The sequence below is a fragment of the Mustela putorius genome, unplaced genomic scaffold (assembly GCF_011764305.1).
Source record: "Mustela putorius furo isolate JIRA1106 unplaced genomic scaffold, ASM1176430v1.1 tig00003909_pilon_pilon_pilon, whole genome shotgun sequence".
Lineage (NCBI taxonomy): Eukaryota > Metazoa > Chordata > Mammalia > Carnivora > Mustelidae > Mustela > Mustela putorius.
In genome coordinates this window covers 24,838,400-24,859,208 of record NW_025422057.1, presented here as the reverse complement: position 1 = coordinate 24,859,208, position 20,809 = coordinate 24,838,400, and the positions used below count along the sequence as shown (strand labels likewise).

General features: G+C 43.8%; 2 protein-coding genes across 13 annotated transcripts in view; one reads left to right on the top strand and one right to left on the bottom strand.

The window, feature by feature from the left end:
• Nucleotides 1-4,898, bottom strand: part of STN1 (STN1 subunit of CST complex) — a 44,176-nt gene extending 39,278 nt beyond the window's left edge. For 5 of the 12 annotated variants that reach the window (XM_045068631.1, XM_045068641.1, XM_045068634.1 and 2 more), the window contains exons 1-2: nucleotides 4,750-4,898; nucleotides 3,882-4,076 (exon numbers count right to left, since the gene is read on the bottom strand). In XM_045068631.1, coding sequence (XP_044924566.1) covers nucleotides 3,882-4,014 — 133 coding nt within the window. In that variant the 5' untranslated portion in view covers nucleotides 4,015-4,076; nucleotides 4,750-4,898. The other 7 variants (XM_045068632.1, XM_045068636.1, XM_045068637.1 and 4 more) reach the window with 3 other exon arrangements.
• LOC123388755 (translation initiation factor IF-2-like) overlaps nucleotides 4,440-20,809 on the top strand; it is a 38,667-nt gene continuing 22,297 nt past the window's right edge. The window contains exon 1 of the mRNA XM_045069003.1: nucleotides 4,440-4,862. Coding sequence (XP_044924938.1) covers nucleotides 4,440-4,862 — 423 coding nt within the window. The remainder of the gene's footprint in view (nucleotides 4,863-20,809) is intronic.

Below are 20,809 nucleotides of genomic sequence, written 5' to 3'. Positions count from 1 at the left end.
GGAAGAGAGAAGAGAAGGGCGCCTGGGTGGCTTGGTGGGTTAAAGCCTTTGCTTTCGGCTCAGGTCATGGTCCCAGGGTTCTGGGATCGAGCCCTGTGTCGGGCTCTCTGCTCAGCAGGGAGCTTGCTTCCCTTCCTCTCTCTGCCTGCCTCTCTGCCTACTTGTGATCTGTCAAATGAATAAATAAAATCTTTAGGGGCGCCTGGGTGGCTCAGTGGATTAGGCCGCTGCCTTCGGCTCAGGTCATGATCTCAGGGTCCTGGGATCGAGTCCCACATTGGGCTCTCTGCTCAGCAGGGAGCCTGCTTCCCTCTCCCTCTCTCTCTCTGGCTGCCTCTCTGTCTACTTGTGATTTCTCTCCGTCAAATAAATAAATCTTAAAAAAAAAAAAAAAAAAAAATAAAATCTTTAAAAAAAAAAAAAAAGAAGAGAGAGAGAGGAGGAAGCAGGCTCCCCGCCGAGCAGAGAGCCCAATGTGGGGCTCGATCCCAGGACTCCAGGGTCATGACCCGAGCTGAAGGCAGAGGCTTTAACCCACTGAGCCACCCAGGCGCCCCTAAGTAACAGATTTTGATTTAAACATCAGATTCATTATTTATCCCATTATTAAAGTCTATGACACAGATATTTAGAATAATAAAGACTATTTCTGCATGCTATAAACAAAAAGATAAAGCAAAAAAGACCCCAAAACTGGGGCACTTGGGTGACTCAGTTGGTTAAGCAGTTAACCCGTGATTTCAGCTCAGGTCATGGTCTCATGGGGGTGAGATCTTCATGGGCTCCATGTTCAGTGGAGAGTCTACTTGAAGATTCTCGCTCTCTGCCCCTCCCCCAACACTCCTCCTCTCTCTCCCTCTCTCTTTCACAAATCTTTTTTTAAAAAAAGACCCCAAGGGGCACTTGGGTGGCTCAGTCATTAAGCCTCTGCCTTCGGCTCAGGTCACGATCCCAAGGTCCTGGAATCGAGCCCCACATCAGGCTCCCTGATCCGCAGGAAGCCTGCTTCTCCCTCTCCCACTTCCCCTGCCTGTTTTCCCCCTCTTGCTGTCTCTCTCTGTCAAATAAATGAATAAAATCTTAAAAAAAAAAAAAAAAGACCCCCCAACCCTATAAATACCACCATCACCACCACCCAAAACTTGATACTATTTTTTCATAATATTTTTTATTAGTTTAAATTTGCAGATTAATTTAGAGAAGCAGACATTCTGCAACCATTTTGCAAGGCAATTCTGATGGATGGCAAATACAAAGTCAGGTCAAATTTCAAGTCAAGGGCACAGTCTCCCACAAAATTGCTTTCTTCCCTCACCAGCCCTGAATCGGCGTGTTCTCAAACCACCCACACTTCTGACTAACTGGCTACAACTTTAGGGGGCCTACAACTCTCTCGGCTTTGGTGTTTTGTTAGAATGGGACACAACTCAGGAAGGTACTAGACTTATGACTATAGTTTTATAATGAAGGGTACAAACCAGGACTCACTAACTAAAGAGATCCATTGGACAAGGTCTGGAAGAGTCCAAGCGCAAAGCTTCCACACCCACACAACAGATCACCCTCCTGACAAATCAATGCACGATTACCAATCAGGAAAATTCACCTGAGCCTGGTGTCCAGAGTTTTTATTCGGGTTTCATTTTGCAGGCATGACTGAATCGCTGGCCAATGACAACTCAATCTCTAGCCCGCTCCTTTCCCCAGGGGTCGGCATGAACAACCCCTATCCTCAAAGCAAACCAGAAACAACAATGAAAACAACATAGAAAGAAAAACCCAGACTAGGGGAATTTCCCACCCCTTGAGCCGTACAGTATAATCTCAAGAAGATCACTCTCTTACAATTATGGTTGGTGCCTGCTTCGAGCATGATGTTTCATTCTAAAAACTGTTACAGTCAGCAGTTAGGTTTTTACAGGATGCCCGGAGGCCAAAAAAGGGGGAGTCATGGCTAGCTATGGGGGAAGTCAGAGACCTGTCCCTGCAGCACTCCAAAAACAAAGCTTTAAGAAGCTGGATCAAGACAAAGAAAGCCAAGAACCTGGATCAAGGGAGGGGGAAAAGACACAAAGACCCGCTCCTCAAAAAAATGCCTCCCCAGGTAATAAATATTCCAACTCCTAATTAACACCTGTCAAAAGACAGGAGCCCAAAACCTGGGATGCAGCTCTCCCTTGGGCTCACCTGCATTCACTTTATTTTAAATTTTCTTTAAATTCAATTTATTAGCATATAGTATATTATTAGTTTCAGAAGTAGAGTTCAATGATTCATTGCATACAACACCCAGTGCTCATCACATCACATGCCCTCCTTAATGCCCATCACCCAGTTACCCCATCCCTCCACTCCACCTCCCCTCCAGCAACCCTCAGTTTGATTCCTAAAGTTGAGTCTCTTATGGTTTGCCTCCCTCTGTGTCGAGAGTGTACTCTCGCTTTAATAAACTTTCTGATTTGCACCGCTCAACCCTTGCCTTGGGTCTCTCTTTGAATTGTCTCTTGCAATGGGACCAAGAGCTTCTGGCAACATCTCTGGGAAAAGATGGACGGAGGCCTCGGGGTCAGGAGTCTCCCCAGTCCACCTGGCAACAAAATCACATCTAAAACAGCATTACCAGTGACCTAGCAAAGACCATCAGGATGCGTTTTCCTTGGTTGGCTGTTAATACATCATGAGGTCCTTCGCCGGCAGAAAGAGTTAAGCCCCTATCATGCCCAGACATTTCCTTGAGCCACTCTATAAGACCTTTCTTTCAAATGCAAAGCTGGCATTTGGTGTGAATTACTTTCTTCCGGAGATGAGCTGTGAAGAATACCAGCCTGTTCTGGAAAATGGACAACTGTGGGGGAGGACGGCTGCCTTCCAAGAAAAAAAAACACAAAAAACCAAACATAGATCATTTCCAACAATAATTAGGAAACCAAGGCATTTTGCACAAAAGGCTTTAGAATAAGGTCCTCCAAATATATTTGTACCTAGAACTGGAAACACACAAAACATCCTCTCATTAAAACCGTGCATACTTGAGCTTCTTGACTACTTCTGACTCACAGCTTGCTTTTCACTCAAAACAGCAAAGAGTTGAATCAAACTTCTCACCTAGCACAGTAAACATGTGAAGATCCATACACAGCTATGTGAATTATTTAAATCTACCCCAAATTATATTTGTTATGTTTCTAGGCATGAAGAACTTATCTTTAGTAACCACCTTTAAAAAAAAAAAAAGGATTTCTTTAACTTTACATTGATAATACTTTGTTGCTCCAATTACTTTCTAAGGGCCCACCACATGCCAGGCACAGTTCTAAGCACTGGAATTATGTAGATGAATAAGGCAGATAATGTATTTCCTCTCAGGGAGTTTATATTACTTGGTTCTGAGTAGCTGAAAACAAAAGAAAATCCCACAAGAAAATCAGGCCTGGTTAATCCCCATTTTTTACAAAGAGGACACCTAAGCTTTGCAGGTGAGTCACATGTCCAGGCCAGGGAACAGGCCTAGAGATGTCTGGTCCACTGAAGCTTTCCACCAACAGCTGTCCCAGAGAAAAACAACCAGGCATGTTAAAATATTAAAGACCTCAAAGCCAGACCAAAACCAACAAAACAAAAAACCCCCAAAACCCCAAACATTCCAGGGTACAAAGGTTACTTCCCCACGCATTTATTTTAAAAAATAAAAATAAGACTTAGATTCCGTAACTTGCACAGAAAAGTATTCATTTAAGAGTCCACGCTAGGTCATCTTCAGAGCCTGCAGCAGGGAAGGTTCTCCTGAAAGCCACTAAGCCCCAGCTTCCTGCAGCTTTGGAGAAAGAAGGGTGAGGTGCAGGTGCAGCCCTGGGCATCCTCCAGGCCCACCAGCCACATACCTGGTACCTGGCGGGACTCCTTTAAATCCAGGATATCCCCGATGTAGAGTTTTGCAAAGGCTACAAACACTGGATCCAAGCCCCACAAGAGGGAAGGGGTCTCCTCTTCACACTGGCTGGATTCGGGCTGCATTGGGAAGTTGGGGTTTGGCTCGCAGCCAACCCTGAAAGGCTCTGCGTCACTGAGTGGAGGATCTAGATGTGAGACACACACACACACACACACAAAATCAGGATGCAATGCTTTTAAAGGGTGAAAGCAGCATGGTCCCGAAGCTGCTTCCAGGCGGCTATGCCGAACTCCGGGAGGGATAGAAGCAGGGGTCCAGGGCCCGGCAAATTCACGCCACGGGCCTAGAGCAAAAAAGCACTCCTCGGGTGAGGGCCTGTGCGTTCCTTATGGCTCTCCCTCTGGCATCTCCTCTGCTCCACGGGAGTGTTTCTCCTTCCCCCCAGGTACGAACTTCAAAACGGCTAAAGGCTAACTTTTCACCTTGGGGAGCTGTCTCCATACAGGCGTACCCTGAAACCGCTTGGATGGGCGGGATCTGGAGAGGAATGGGGGCCCGCGTGGCCAAACACAAGGGGGTCCGGGTGGGTGGGACTGTGCGTCGCTCGGCCCCGGCACCTTCCGGTCTGGGAATGAGCCTCAGACAAGGAGGAAAACGGAAACGACTAGCAGACCCGCTCGAAGCCCCTCCCGCCGCGCTCCCGCCACCAGCCCCCGGCCCCCAGGAGCGCGCAGGCCCGGCCCTTCCGGGCGCTCCGAGGCCGCGGACGCCTCGGCCCCGCCCGGCGCTGGTGCGCGGGGGCTCAGGGCGCCTCCCGAGTCGCAGCGGGAACCGCTCCGGGCCCGCCACCGACCCACCTCTCCCGGCCGGGGCCTGCCCTCCCGCGGCCCGCGCCTCGCCACGGCTCCGCCCCGTCGCGCCCTCCGCCCCGCCCCCGCCCGGCGAGGCCCCGCCCCCAGCTCGCCGGCAGGTGGCGGCCAGGCTCTCCGGCGTTTGCGGGCCCGAGCAGTCCTCTGGTCCCTCCATCCGTCCTTCATGGGCTTCCGCTGGAGCACAGAGCCCAAGTCTCTGAGTCCTGGGTCCTGACTCTGCAATTCCTGCTGCCCAAACCCCATCCTCCAAGTCTCCCTTTCACCCTGTCCCCCGCTGGTGGCAGGATGCTGAGTCAGGCCCCCCAGGAGCCTGGGACTGGCTCTTGCGTGGGGTGGATGTGGGAGTAACGGGGAGTTGGTTCCTGATATATTAAATAAACAAATAAAAAAACGCAACACTAAGAGCAGGATTGCCCTGTGGCATATTTTAAATGTTTATTTACATTTGGCGAGTGATGTGCTAACACACACACACACACACACACACACACACATTGGGATTCTACAGTCTTGCTTGGAGATAATGTCAGTATCCAAATGTGAGCTCTTGAATGAATGTGAACACTTGGTTCTCCCAAAGCTAGCCCCACACGATTATGACAATAAATTTTGTCTTCTTTCCTCTTATTCCATTTATACTCCGTAATGTTGTGCATATAAAGATTTTGAAAAACTGACATTCTGGTAAATCATGGCTACCTTGTCCCCAGTGGTCCTAAGTTAAAGTGAGAAAAGATAGCCACATTCCACTCCCATAAATAAATAAATAAGCTACATCATGACATTACTCAAGATGAAAAGAGTTCTTCCTAATTTATAGAGACTCTAAAATGGAAGGAGGAGTAGAGGTCGTCCTGGCAGGCCGTTCCCTGGGGGAGGCAGGTAGTGGCCAAAGAGATAATTACTAAACTATTTAGCAGAGAAGGAACTTCAAGCAGCTGGGATGGAAAATGTGTATCATCAGAATGCTGGCATTTAATTATAACTCTGACCACTGAAGAAGGTGAAAAACAGAATCCTTGGCAAAGTACAGCATTGCTCATATTCTATTGCAATGAACAGTTGTTTCTGTGGAGCTTAAAATACAATTAAGAGAAGATACCTTTTTTGGGACGCCTGGGTGGCTCAGTTGGTTAAGCAGCTGCCTTCGGCTCAGGTCATGATCCCAGCGTCCTGGGATCGAGTCCCACATCGGGCTCCTTGCTCTGCAGGGTGCCTGCTTCTCCCTCTGACTCTGCCTGCCCTTCTGTCTGCCTGTGTTCGCTCTCACTCTCTCTCTCTCTTACAAATAAATAAATAAAAAATCTTAAAAAAAAAAAAAAGAGAGAACATACCTTTTTTAATAGAAGGGAGCTCTCTTCAGGAAAGCATATCCAGTAGGACACCCAGAAGAATTGGTGCTTCTGGCTGACCTATCAGATGAGGAGAGACAGGTCGGGTGACATTTTCCTGATTGTACACATCTGCTCCAGGGTGGAACCCAAGAAGGAAATCACTACTGTGCATCCTCAGAGCCCGAGACTTCAGGAATAACTCCTGTGGTTCACCCAGGGGTAGAAAGCTAGCAATAAGAGCCCTTGGGGACTCCAAGCTTACTAAGAGCCTTGGGGAGGACCATCCCCATATTGGGTAAGCAGAGTAGATTGCCCCTGAAGTCATATTTACAATGAAGGGTGGATTCCTTGGGGAACAGGGATGTTTCCTTTGATCTGAGCTCAAAACTTGAACTAGCAGGTTGCAGCTGAAACCCAAGGTGAGATGTGGGACAGGATTTCCAGACTGCAGAATAATCTAGAGAAGTTTGGTAGGGTCTTCCTCCCGCCATCTTCATCAGGATAGTGGCCAAGTTCTCCTATCCACGGCATGTACAAAGGGATTCCTGAGATCATGCACACCGGAGGGCACTTCAGCTTGGGACTGCATGACACGGCAAAGCAGATATTTCAAAATCCAAGGCTTCGTGCTGGGAGACTTTCTTAAGGAACCTGCTGCAGTGCTTCTTTGTGTGAGATAATGCTGGGTTTTGGAAGCACTTTTGCCAGGCTGGACAATTTTTTTTCTAGAAAGTTAAGATTTTAGCAAATTCTTCTGGAAATGGAGGAGTTCAAACTGCATATCTCCTACCTCAAACCTCAAACTATCTAGCCTTAACCATTTTGACATTTTACTGGTTAATTGGCGTTTGACCCCTTGTATATTGGGTTCGATTTTCTGTCTGAAGTTTAGAATAAACATAACTTAGTAACATTTAAAAATCTTTTTTAAAGATTTTATTTATTTATTCGACAGAGATCACAAGGAGGCAGAGAGGCAGGCAGAGAGAGAGGGAGGAAGCAGGCTCCCTGCTGAGCAGAGAGCCAATGTGGGGCTCCATCCCAAGACCCTGTGATCATGATCTGAGCCAAAGGCAGAGGCTTCAACCCACTGAGCCACCCAGGCGCCCAACATTTTTTAAATTCTTAAAAGGATTTTATTTTTTTATTTGACAGAGAGAGAGAGAGAGAGAAAGCACTGGCAGGGGGAACAGCAAGCAGAGGGAGAAGCAGGCTCCCGGCTGAGCAAGGAGCCAGATGTGGAACTGAGCTGAAGGCAGATGAGCCACCCAGGCGTCCCCCTTATCAACACGTTTATTATGTGAATCTTATAACCTGGGGGGATATATTTAGTCACTCAGCATACCTTGAACATTCTGAGTCCTATGGGGGAGCACTAACAATTTTCACTTCACTGGAGCAAAAAGAGTGATGCATATAATATATCAAATAACAAAGCAGGAGGCTAAATTTCAAGTAAACACAGAATGTGTGTCCTGGTTCATAAGTACTGTATGGGTTACAGGAGGTCAATGGGGGAGGAGGCTCATTAAGTAAGATAACATATGTGAGTGCTGGCACAAAGGAAGCACTCAATATATATCAGCTATTATTATTATTATTATTAATTAAGTAGGTGGGATTTAAGCTGGGGTTTGAGAGTGTGTAGGAGCTGTTCATTTATTGATGGAACACATTCATAAACCACTTGTCAAGCACTACACTGGACACTGGGGATAAGAAGGGAATAGGACAGACTGGGAAGAGCCCTCATGGGGCTTCCATTCTGTTGGGGGAAGGAGGGAAGGACAATCAACAAAATAAGCAGAGAGAGTTCTCAGTGCTTTGAAGGAAATAAAAAATGTATTATGATCACTCGTAATGGGGTGCGAGATGTACTCTGCATAGATCGACTTTCATCACATGAGGTGAAGTGACATTCAGGCTGAGACCTGAAGGATGAGAAGGAGCTGGCCACAAAAAATGCCAAAGAAAGAGCATCTCAGGCAGCAAACTCAGGGCGAATGTCTGGGGACAGGAAAATTCTTTCCTGTTGGAGGAGCAAAGAAGGCGTGGGGGAGAGTGGTTTCAAATCCAATTGGAGAGATGGGCAGATGGCACATTCCTAAGGGTCCTATAGGCTAGGATAGGTCGGGATTATATTCTCAGTCTCCCTATACATACAGCGGGGGATAATATTGCAATAGGGTGGGAGCAGGGCAAAGGAAGCGGGATGAGCCAGGCACATTTGGGGGCAAGTCGACACAGCAGCCTGACCGGAGAGGACAGCCACAGTGGAAACAGGAGCAGCCCGTGACGTTAGCTAGATGCTGAAGGACTTGAATGGGTTTCTACTTTCATTCCCTGTCAGCAATAGAATGTTGTCGAGTCTGGAGCAGAGGAATGATTTAATAAATTTTAAGAATCGTAGGCGTATCTGCCCCATCTAGCATGCTATGGTAGAGAATACAAAAATATGTAACAAGAGTTCTCTGTCTAATTTACTGAATCTATCCTAACAGTTCTGTTTTAAGGATATTCGTCAAATGATGGGGAAGCTACTAGAGTCAGAAAACGTTGTGGGGCCTGTTATCACGGGCCTCACCTGTATCACATCTCCTCCTGTCTCCTCAGTAGTGTTGCTCAATCCCCTGTGAGGACACCCTCCCCCTCTCTCTCTGGCTTCTCTCTGGCACATAAGTGTGCTCTACCCCTCTCCTGAAGTGCCATCCATCTTTAAGGAAACAGCTTCTCTGAGGACCCCAGCCCCTTGAGCTACTACCCTGTAGTTCTCTTGCTCTCCTTTCAAAGCTAAATTACTTGCAAGAGTAATAGGTGTCTACTATTCACACTTGTCTCTCATTCAACCAACCACAGTCTGGCTCACCTTAACTTTCAACTAACTTTGCCCCTCTCCACCCCTCTACTAGAACTTTCCCCCAAGGGTAGCAATTCCATTCACATTCTTTTTTTTTTTTTTTAAAGATTTTATTTATTTATTTGACAGACAGAGATCAGAAGTAGGCAGAGAGAGAGAGAGAGAGGAGGAAGCAGGCTCTCCGCAGAGTGGACAGCCCGATGCGGGGCTCGATCCCAGGATCCTGGGATCATGACCTGAGCCGAAGGCAGAGGCCTTAACCCACTGAGCCACCCAGGCGCCCCTCCATTCACATTCTTAAAGATAGTGGCTACTTACCATTCTTCATTTTTTTCTGATTTTCTAGAACTTGCTGTTGATCTAATCATATTTTCTCCCTATCCCATCTTGGCTTCCTGATATCCTTTTTTTGGTTTCCCTTCTCCTTCTCCTTCTTCCTTTTCCTCTTCCTCTTCTAAATATGCTCCATGCCCAATGTGGAGCCCGATATGGGACTTGAACCCAAGATCCGGAAATCAAGACCTGAGCTGAGATCAACAGTCAGGCATTTAACCAACTGAGCCACCAGGGTGCCCCTGGTTTCCCTTCTACTGCTCCATTTCTTCCTTCTTAGTTAATCCTTCCTCTGTTGATCTCTCACATATTGATTTCCAAGGATCAGTCTCCTGCTCACTTCCTTCTCACCCTACTCGCTCTGAATCACCTCATTCAAACCTGTGACTTCCACCGAACCAGTATTTCTATGACTCTCACCTCTTCACATCCGCCCCAGAACTCTCTGGAGCTTCACCTCTGAATTTCCAACTGAACTTTCCTGAGTACCTCACACTAAACCTCTACCCTCACAGTTCTACCCATCTTTTCTCTGTCAAATGAATGTCACCACCACCCACCAACAGTCTAAGTCAGAAAACTAGAACGTTTCATGGATGCCTCCCTCTCTCTCACCCTTAGATGAAATTGATCATGAAGACCTGTCAATTCTGTTTCCTAAATATGTTTTCTTAGCTCAGTCCCTCCTCCTCACTCCTGTTACCACAGACTTAGTCTAAGCTTTCATCATGGGCTGCTGCCACCACTTTCCCAACCAGTTCTTCTGCCTTGAGCCTGGCCTTCCTCCAATACATCATCTATGCTGTTGCCAGGATGATCCTTATGAAATGCAAATTGCACAATGATACTCCCTTGTCTAAGTAAAATCATTCAATGACTTTATGTGGTCTGCAAAAATAAAATTCAAATTTCCTACCATTTCTTCCCAGGCTCCTCATGGCCTGGCTCCTGCCTACCCCTATGGGCTCATCTCCCACAACCCTTCACAGCTATCCTACTCTCTAGGTTCATATCTCCCCAGTGCTGTTCTGAGGAGTACTTCCTCAAGATATTATTAAAGTCTTGTCAAATCAGTTTGAGAAAGGATGGAAACAAATTTCAACACGGTAATGGACACTGAGAATGTCCAACAAAGGAACACAGTGGGTTCAGTTTGAGAACTAAACTCTGTTAACAGCTCAAGGAATTCAGTTTCAGAAATGCTACTGAAGGCATTTGAAAAAACTTAGAGTTCCTAGAATATGCCATATTCTCTTTTGTTTCTTGCCTTCTGCCTGGAATACCAGTCAGTTGTTGATTAATTTTTAAAATATACTGCATATGCTAAAGAGTGCTCAATACTGGGCATAAAAAGGGCAAAGGGGCTCTGGGTGAGCCAAACAAGTAAATGTGTGATTACAACATGTCAATATAAATGCTGTGCAACTTGGCAGGACAGGTAGGAGACCAGAGTTGGGAGGATGGGGAGACAGCAACCTTATCCTTGCCTCTTTCGCCTGGGTTATCTCTGGGATAGGCATCCATTTTCACTTCATATATTTTGAGACCTACTTGTTAAGTGCATATATATTTATAATTGTTATATCTTTCTCAGGTACTGACTCTTCTATCATTATGAAATGTCCCTGTTCATCTCCAGTAGTATGTGTCTTTAAATCTACTTTGATATTAATAAAACCACTCCAGTTCTCTAATGATTCTGTGTGAGGGGTATATCTTTTCCATCCTCTCACTTTCAATCTATTTGTGTCTTAGATCTATTTGAATCTAAGGTCTCTCTCTCTCTTAAAGACAGTGTATGATTGGACTGTGTATTTTTATCTAGTCTGATAATCTCTGCACTTTGACTGGGGTGTTTAGACCTTTCACATTTAATGTAATTGCTGGTTTGGTTGGACTTAGAGTTGCCATTTTCCCTCTTTGTTTTCTACATGTCAATTCTTTTTTTCAGTTGTCTGTGTTCCTCCTTGACTGGCTTTTTTATGTCAAATATTTCAATGTATCCTTAAATTACTTTGTTAATTTTTTTTTAAAAAGACTTTATTTATTTATTCATTTGACAGACAGAGATCACAAGTACTCAGAGAGGAGGCAGAGAGAGGGGAAAGCAGGCTCCTTGCTGAGCAGAGAGCCTGATGTGGGGCTGGATCCCAGAACCCTGAGATCATGACCGGAGCGAAAGGCAGAGGATTAACCCACTGAGCCACCCAGGTGCCCCTACTTTGTTAATTCTGAAACAAAAAGTTAGTTACTTTTTTAAGGATTGTAATTTAAGGGTTACAATATGCATTTTAATTTATCATAATCTAGTTCAGATCAATTCTAATTTAATTTTAGAAAAAGGCAGAAACTTTGCTTTAATAAACCTCTATTTCCTCTTCCCTTTTGTTATTATTGTCATTTTTATTACATTTGAATATCTATAAGTCCAACAATACAATGTTATAATTATTGCTTTGTATAACTGTATGTCTTTTAAAGAAGTTAAGACAAGACATGAGAACAAGATTACTATAGTCTTTTGTATTAGCCCACGTAATTAACATCTCTGGAGCTCTTCAAGTTTCCCTGCAGGGAGGGCAAACCAAACTGATGAACCCTTTTGATCTGCCAGAACATTGTCTACACTGACCAACCCAGGCTTGGGGACAGGGAGGGAACAGGGACAACCCCAGGCCAGAATGCTGCAGACACCTACCATTCTTCCCTCAAGTCCAAACATAAGTGCTTTTCAGATTGTTGTGGGCATTTCATTGATTCTCAGAATACTGAAGTAATTGTTCTAGTCAATTTTGTCCAGTTTTATGGCTGAATTTTGCAGAGCTTATTTGCTGACTTTTTCAACTAGCTATGGTTGAAAGTCCCTGATGGTAGGTCCTCTTTTAAGAAGGGCCACTGGGTCAGGCAAGGTGAGGTGGCTCAAGAAATAAGGGGTGAGGGACTGAATCATAGAACAGGTCAGAAATTACCTAGTATGAGAAGAGAGTCACTCACAACCCATCCTGCCTCATGGACTTTGAAGAAGATTCCTAAGTCAGCATGAGGCATGGTGTGAACCAGCATGCAACTCACTGGAACACTTTAGAATGAGAAGAACCAGAAATGACAACAAGAGATGGCTGAGGGTGAGATACACTCTAAGTCCTTATATTTAAAACAAGGAACTCCTCCTACCTGCACAAATGGTCTGAGATGCCAAAGGGAATCCTGAGGTTAGGGTGATGACCTTTGCAAAGATGAAGAGAGGAGAAGAGAATGGGCTGGAGTTCATCCTGGAGAGCAGAGAATGACCTTCTTAGAAGGAAAACTTGGGTCCCCAAAGCCAGGATTAAGTACATGAGCAAGAATTTTGTATTTTGTAATTTTTTTAAAAGTCTGTATCTCAAAGTGGAATGGTGATTGCCAGAGACGGGAAAGAGGGGGAATGGGGAGTTATTATTTAACACTGCAGAGTTTCAGTTTATACGATGAGAAGAGTTCTGGAGATGGGTGGTGGTGATTGTTGCACAAAAATGTGAATGAATGTACTTAATACCACTGAACTATACACTTAAAAATGATTAAGAGGCTAAATTTAATGTTATGTGTATTTTAACATAATTTTAAAAACTGAAAAAAGAATGTCTATCTCAGAGAAACACTGGGCATGATTTGTGGTTAATGGTGTGTAAATTTCTGTGACAGTTATCTGTGCACTACATTATGCCTGATAATTCAAGCCACAGATCTACATAGCATTTTGCTAAGGGTGGAGGTTCCCTTTTTTACTGGGTGGCTTATGAGATAAGTGGGCTATTTTCAGCTGAACTCATGCTCATAATAAGGTGAGCACGAACAACCCAACCTTGTTTCTTCACTGCAACTCTTGGGCACACACCCACTCTTCTGAGAAAAGTCCCAGAGTGTCACTCTGACAGATGACAGATGTCCTTACAGGGGCAGAGCTGGCAACATAACTACTTTCCTAATGGCCACCAGCTACCAGTGAGCACACCAGCTGAAAAATAAACCGCATCTTATTCCTGTATTTCTCTTCTCATTATAAAGGTGCTGCAAAGATGGTAAGGCACTTGGGGCTGGCTAAGGATTAACAGACATAATATTAGGCCAGGATAAGAGGATTAATAAAAATATCAAAAAAGAAATGAGAACGTTTCTTTTTGCTGAGGACCTTTATAAAAGCTTATAACCTTGATCAAATAAATTGTGTACAAGCACAAGTGTCATTTTAAAGCTAATGAAAAGTCATGTGTTCTCCAATTTTTTAATGTGGGGTACATATTATCTATTTCATAACAAAAGTCATTTTAAAATTAGCATCCCTTGAATTTTGCAAAGGTAGTGTTGAGTGATTGAGAGAAGCCAGATATAAAAGAGAGCAGATACTGTATGATTCCATTTATATAAAGTACAAAACTAGGCAAAACCCCTCTGTGGTGTTAGAAGTACAGATAGTGGCTATTGTTTGGGTGGAAGGGGTCACTTTCCAGATGGGAGTGTGAAGGGGGCTCCTGGGGATACTGGTTATGTATCCTGATCTGTATCTATATTATATTTCAATAAAATATTTTTTCAAGTTTTCATCCCTAGTACTTGAATTAGTGGCATGTGAAGTTGAGAGGAATTTAAAAGCAAAAACTTACTAAATGTATGACCCTAGATTTTGTGCCATTAACACATGCATAAGAAAATAGACCATTTCAAATGCTAATGAAATTCAAGATATGAGCTACAGCATCATCCTGAATTTTTCCTAATTATTGGACCTATGCCTATAGGCTCAAGTAGCCAGGACGTTTCAAAAGCATGAGCATAAAGCTGGGCATCTGAATAGAATTTTGTTTCTCTTATCAATTTATAATTCTCCCCAGGGCTACTTTCAATCAAGAAAAAAACTGAACTCCCCAATGATGTCAAAGACAGCATATTGCAGAGGTTAATTAACAAGCCGTCCAGAGAAGATTGAACAGCCATTGTGCTGACACATTCAAGGGCTAATCGGTTCTGATGATGTAATTTGCAGTAGGGCTTGGTGTATATTAGCCGGATGGGTGACAGCTGCTGTGGGCCCTGATGATTAAAGTGTGAAGCCCGGGGGTGGGGGGGCGGGGAGCAGTAAGTACTTTCAAATAGAGAGAGACTTTTATGGAGCCAAGTGAATACAATCTGGTCATGCTGGTTACCTTACCTGGAAAGTCTGCTCATCTCATCTTTATTCAACAGATTTTACTGGGCCTTACACAATCCCAGCTCTGGGCTTGTTTCATCCAAGACCTCTCCTGTCGACACTGACGCTCCCTTCTCCAGGCTCCTGCGCTCCTTACAGTAGGCATTATAGACTTTAACACTAATTTCTTTACTAGTTATTTTAGGAATGTTCATTGAGTTCCCCCCACTTGAAGATAAGCTATTTAAGGACACGAGTTTTTTGGTTTTGGTTTTGTTTTTTTAAAGATTTTATTTATTTATTTGACAGAGAGAAAGATCACAGGTAGGCAGAGAGGCAGGCAAAGAGAAAGGGGGAAGTAGGCTCCCTGCTGAGCAGAGAGCTCGATGCAGGGCTCGATCCCAGGACCCTGAGATCATGACCTGAGCCAAAGGCAGAGGCTTAACCCACTGAGCCACCCAGGCGCCCCAGGACACGAGTTTTTTTTTTCTGCATTCTCCCCACAGCATAGAATAGAATGATAGGCACAAAAACTAAATGAAAAAACAATTGGGGCAAAATGTTGATAATTGTCCAAGCAGAGTGATGGTTATATGTGGGTTTGTTCTACTATTCCTTTTACTTCTGTATGTTTGAGAATTCCCTTGATAGCCCTGTTGGCAGATTGAGCAAATAAAAATGCAGGGTGCCCAGTTAAATTTGCATTTTAGATGAATACTGAATAATTTCTTATTATTCATAATTTATATTTTATCATAATATACTATAATATTTCATACCATTTAATTCAATCATATAACTTATAATATTATTCATATATTCTATTTATTATAACATATTGATATTATACTTTTATATTATTTTGTGTTATCATAACACATATTTACATTAAGAAGTTATTGTTTATCTGAAATGCAAATTTAACCAGTTGTCCTGTATTGTACCTGGCAACCTGACTTGCTAGAAACTTAAAAATGTCATTGATGATAAATCAACGGGCTGAAAGGGAGGGGATAGTAGAAACCGTACAGCATCTCTTAAAGTGTGGTCTAGTGTCACTTGCGCTGGAATCCTGATGAAGCCCATTTAAAAGGCAGCTCCCCGCAGTCCCTATCCTTACCCTAGAGATGCCAAATCAGCATTTCTGCTGGTAGGATTCTGCATTTGCAATGAGAAGAACCCCAGGTTTTTCTGGTGCTTTTGCTACCTGACATGGTGTCAAGACATCTAGGACATTCGTAGTTTTTCTGATACTAACTTTTATTTCCTCAGAGTGGCCTTATTCGAGCAACTTTTAGTGTGTTTTTCTATCAGGGACCTAACATAAGAGAGGTGGATATTCCTGTTCCATGACTTGCCCCTTGAAGATTATAAGTCAAATTATCACAAATACTCTAGCACCCTTTTGTAGCTAAGCTACCCCCTTGAAAATTCATCCAATGGCCCAGCATTTTAACTGCTGATGTCTATCCCACAGATACACATTTATTGTTACAGAGAAAATTGTAATGGGTAAATTTGCAGCTCCCATAAGTATTTTGAGGTTAGGAGCTGTAGGGCAATCAGATGTCCAAGCTCGTTTGGGACTGGTTCAGTTTTAGTGCTGATATTCCCATATTCTGGGCTCTCTCTTATTCCTGGTTGGCCTTGGTCATTTATCTGTAGTAGATGTCATGGTGTACCCCCAGACCTCTACTTCAGAACCAAGATACTCATTTCACCAGCTGTTGGTAGTGTCAGCCCACCCTTGAGACCCTATTCAGGAAGCTGTCTCACTCTAAATATGTCCTGTCCTCAGGAGCAGTAACTCACTGACACGGTCTGAATCCTCAGTTCAGGACATCTCTGACTGACCATCCCAGCTCCAGAGCTCCTCGTGGCCCAGAGGCCCAGAGGCCTCTGCTCCAACTGTCCTTCAACTCAACTTCTCCCTCAGGGTAGCTGATCCTGAAAGCACTCCCTAATATGCCCCTACAAGCAAATCTCAGAGTCTGAGAATGGGGAAGATCCTGCCTTCCAGTAGTTGGTATGGAGGTAGTGTGGTCCTAGGAAACACATTCTAAAATAAGATTTTGGAGATGGGTCACCTACAGACTGGAGGGTAATAAGAAGGCCTCACTGGTGGTAGGCAGGGTCCCTAATAAGGTAGAGGTACTATAGGAATACTTTCAGCAGTGGTGAGCTGGGCTGGAATGTCAGCAGGAGGTAATGCCCTGGAGGGTACGGCCTCTGAAGGATCTGGAGCTTCAGGGAAGGTAGTGATGGAAGGACAGTGGATAAGATGGCTGTTCCTGGTCAGTAAGAGAGACAAGAAAGCCTGGAAGTGATTAATCAACTGAAGAGGTCAGACCTTGTGAGGCTGAGGCCCAGAACTTAATATGTAAGGTAGCGGAGCCTCAGTGAAGACAGAATTCTCAATCCTAGCGAGTTAGCTATGCCAAAGTCATGCCCTTAATAAAGAAGGAATGAGATCCTGAGATATGGGGTAAGGGCACATGGGTTGATGTTCTCGCAAATCTTGACTCCCCAGATTTCCCCCCCACCGAATCCTCCGGGCTGCAAAAGGGGCCCACCGTCCAAGTTAAAATTTAGCACTCTTCACTTCTGAAGTTGGTACAGAGATTTTTTTGCCTTGTGGGAAAACCATTTTCCCTTAGAGGATCTTAACCCCCTGCACAACCCCCATCTCATACCCCCAAACCGATAACAAGGGTTCGGTCCAACATTACCGACCGGCCTGCTAAAGGAGAATCCAGACGATGCCTCAAAGGAGCAAAAGTAGAAGAGGGTGCGTAGATCCCGAGTGCAGGGTTAAGGAGAGGGCAGAGAAGGTGAAGTTGAATAAGGAAGATTTTGCTGATAAGAGCATTCTCCCATGACACAGAAGTTTACCCTGGCAAGGGCCCCAGGAGATGGTGTCACCACACTGCTGGGGTGACTCTTAGAAGCTTGAAGAAAATATCCCTTCCAGTTGGTCTGCTCTATCAATGAAACCATATTAATCACACTGGTGAGCCAGAAGAGTAAGTTGAAGGCCTCAGTAAGATCCTTGTCTTTCAGAGCATGAAGATCCAAGGCTCTGCTGTATCTGTGAAATGTTTAGGGGTCTAGAGGCTGGCCTGTACTGAGACCTTCCCCCAAAGTAAAGGACAGATTGTTGCATTTCTTCCCTTCCATTACTGAGAAAGAAGCACAGAACCTGGTAAGCCATTAGGGTGCTTTGGGCAGCGTTTTCCACACTCATGAACGCTGCTTCAGCCCCTTTCAGGGGACTGAGATGATTTCTAGCTTTGAAGCAAGTCCAGGATGTGGTGACAGCGGCCCGGCCACTTGGACCTGTCTAATGAGTGGAGCTGTACGCCTGAAGTCATCTGCGTTACCATGTAACCACCCCGGCCACACCCCCACCCCCATCACTCCTCTGAAGTCTTAAGTGAAGACGTGGCAGGGCTCCATGTCTAGGTTCCTACATGACAAAATAGAGTCCTAATTATGGAATGGTAAAGCTCCAGGCCATAGAGAATGTAAGTACCCTGAAACCCTTCAGAAAACCAGGGAAATTGAGCCAAAGATGAAATGGGCAGGGAGGCCCCAGCGGACCCCTGGGCTGCACACCTAATTCCTAATTATACAAATTGAGAAGGTGGAGAGGGGGTGTTGAAAATAAGCCAGAGGAGTTATAAAAGTCACCAAAATATTAATGCTTTTTACTGTTGTCCTCGAAATATAGAAAATATAAAATATATTTTATATTTTAAAATATAAAGAAAATATAAAGGGGCTGCCGAAGCTTTAACCCGCATTTCCTGGCTTGCCCAGAATGGGGATCACGTTGAGATCCCCCTATGAAATTGTGTTTCTCTGGCTCTTCCCCCAGATACCAGGTGTCACCACTGGCTCAGGTCCAGCTCCCTGGGATTCTGTCTGGGTCTGAGGCAGCTAATGTCTGGGCCCAAAGTGCCCAGTTTTATCCTGCAGGTGTCCTTGCTGCCCCAAGGGCAGAGCAGAAGCCGCTGAGGAGGCCAGTCCAACCTAACCATACTCACAGACTTGACCTCCCTCCCTCACAGACTTTCCCCAGGACGGGAGCTGGGCTGGGGGACAACAACCTGGGTTGATCTCAGCAGTAGCGTATCTAGTGATTTCCAGTAGGTAGGAACCTAGAGGGGATAATTTCTAAACATCCTTTTGTATGACAAAATTATTTTCAATAATAATCATGAAACAAAATGAAACGTGACAAAAGTGAAAAGTGACAGAAGTGAAAATTTTCTTCTTCTCTTTTATTTAAAACATTTTTTGAAAAATTTCTTCTTTTGAACTTTTATAATCATGCTGGTAAATAAGTAAGAAAGGGGGAAAAGGACAAATTTCAGCACAAAAAGAAAAAATTAATAATCTTGCTTTTAATTACATGAGCCTATATTCTTTATTTTATATTTTATAATGAATTTCTATCATCCATAGTTTATCTTATATGGATATTTTATAATGAATTGTTTATATTCATTTTATATTTTACAATGATTTTTTTCAAACATAGAGCAAAGTTTGTGATACTTACATGTACAGTACTAGATCTTATCAGTGATATTTTACTATATTTCCTCATCACACCATTGCTGATCTATCCATTCCCCTATCCATAAACCAATCTTGTTTTTTATATTTAAATAAATGCGTAACTTGAAAATTGTGTTAGATTTATAAAAAAAGTTGCAAAGAGGGGACATAGTGTTCCCACATACACTGCAGCCAGTTTCCTCTACTATTAATATTTTAGATTAGTAATTAAATACAAAGAGATCAGTAATCTATTAACATTAGATGAGTAATTATAAATTCAAAATTCTTAAAAAGTATAAAATAACAGCAGAAACTAATGGGAGGGGGTGAAACCCTGTATTTCTCGGAATTTGGCATTATCCTAGCTACGGGGAAAAAAAGGACAAGGGACACAGAGCACAGCAATATGAGAGGTGGCTGATATCCTGATGACTTCCCTGCCGGGTAGGGAAGTAACCTGAGTCCAAAGATCAGACACCGATGTGAGGAATACAATGTATGATAAATACGGGCATTTTTGTAAAACTAGATGAGAAAGCATTCTAACAATTTGAGGGAAATATTTGTATTGAGGAGTAGGCCTGGGAGTCATCTTGGACTTCTGACTCCCTCCATTTACATATCTATGATATGTAATACCATACATATGTAATACCATTACCAGGTCCTATCAATTTGGCCACCAGACGATATCACCAATATCTAGACTTTCCGCTCCCATGGCCTTCACCCAAGCCTTTACCACTCATTACCCCAGACTTTACCACTCATTACCCCAGATAATCCCTCCGGTCTAAATTAGAATCCCTAGTGGTCTCTATTCCCCTTCACAGCACTCCTTATTTTTCTTCATAACTCACCCATATATGAGAATAGTTTTTGGTGTGCTTGTTTTTTTTAATTGCTGTAAAACCGACATACAGTGTTCTGTCAGCTTTCTGTGCACAACATAGTGATTCTACAATTCTATACATTACCCTAATTACTCACCATGGACAAGTATACTTACCAACTGTCACTATCATCATTACATTATTACATATTTTCGATGATATTGCCTATGCTGTACTGGTGTGCGTGTTTGATTAATGCCTACTTCCCCAGCTGGACTATGAGATCCATGGGGTCAAAGACCAGGTCTGTTTTGCCAATCATTGACCCCCAGCTCAAACATTTGTGTTGAATGAGTGAATGGACTAGATTATGGAACTCATTAGAAAGATATAACTGTATATTTCATGGCAATATTCTTAAACTACATGGAGGAGAACATAAGGAGAGAAGGTACCAGAAGCAAGTGTATACTTGGTCATGGAAGGCGGTCCCAGAAACACGCTTAAGTCTTTTTTTTTTTTTTAATTTTTTATTTGTTTGAGTAATCTACACCCAACCTGGGGCTTGAACTCACGACTCTGAGATTGAGTGACATGGTCTTCCAACTGAGCCAGCCTAGCACCCCCATACTCTTGACTTCCACGAGTGAACTAGGCATTGACAGCTGTCAGTCCAGTTGCTCCAAGGAGGCACAGGACTTCAATATTAATAAATGGAACAATCCCCCTTTCCATTGGGAATTGTTTCTATTCTGCTCTTACATGCAAGATTGAAGAGCTTATTTGAAGACACAAGTTCAAAGGAGACTGTATATATTATTCTAGCAGCTTTTCCCTAACAAGTCTCTGCAGGCTGAGTATGAATCGGGTGGAGTCTGTGGTAAAGTTTTACTTCAGGAATTTCCTGAAATAACTCTCCAGAAAAACTCAGCTCTCATAACCGAAGATTACATTG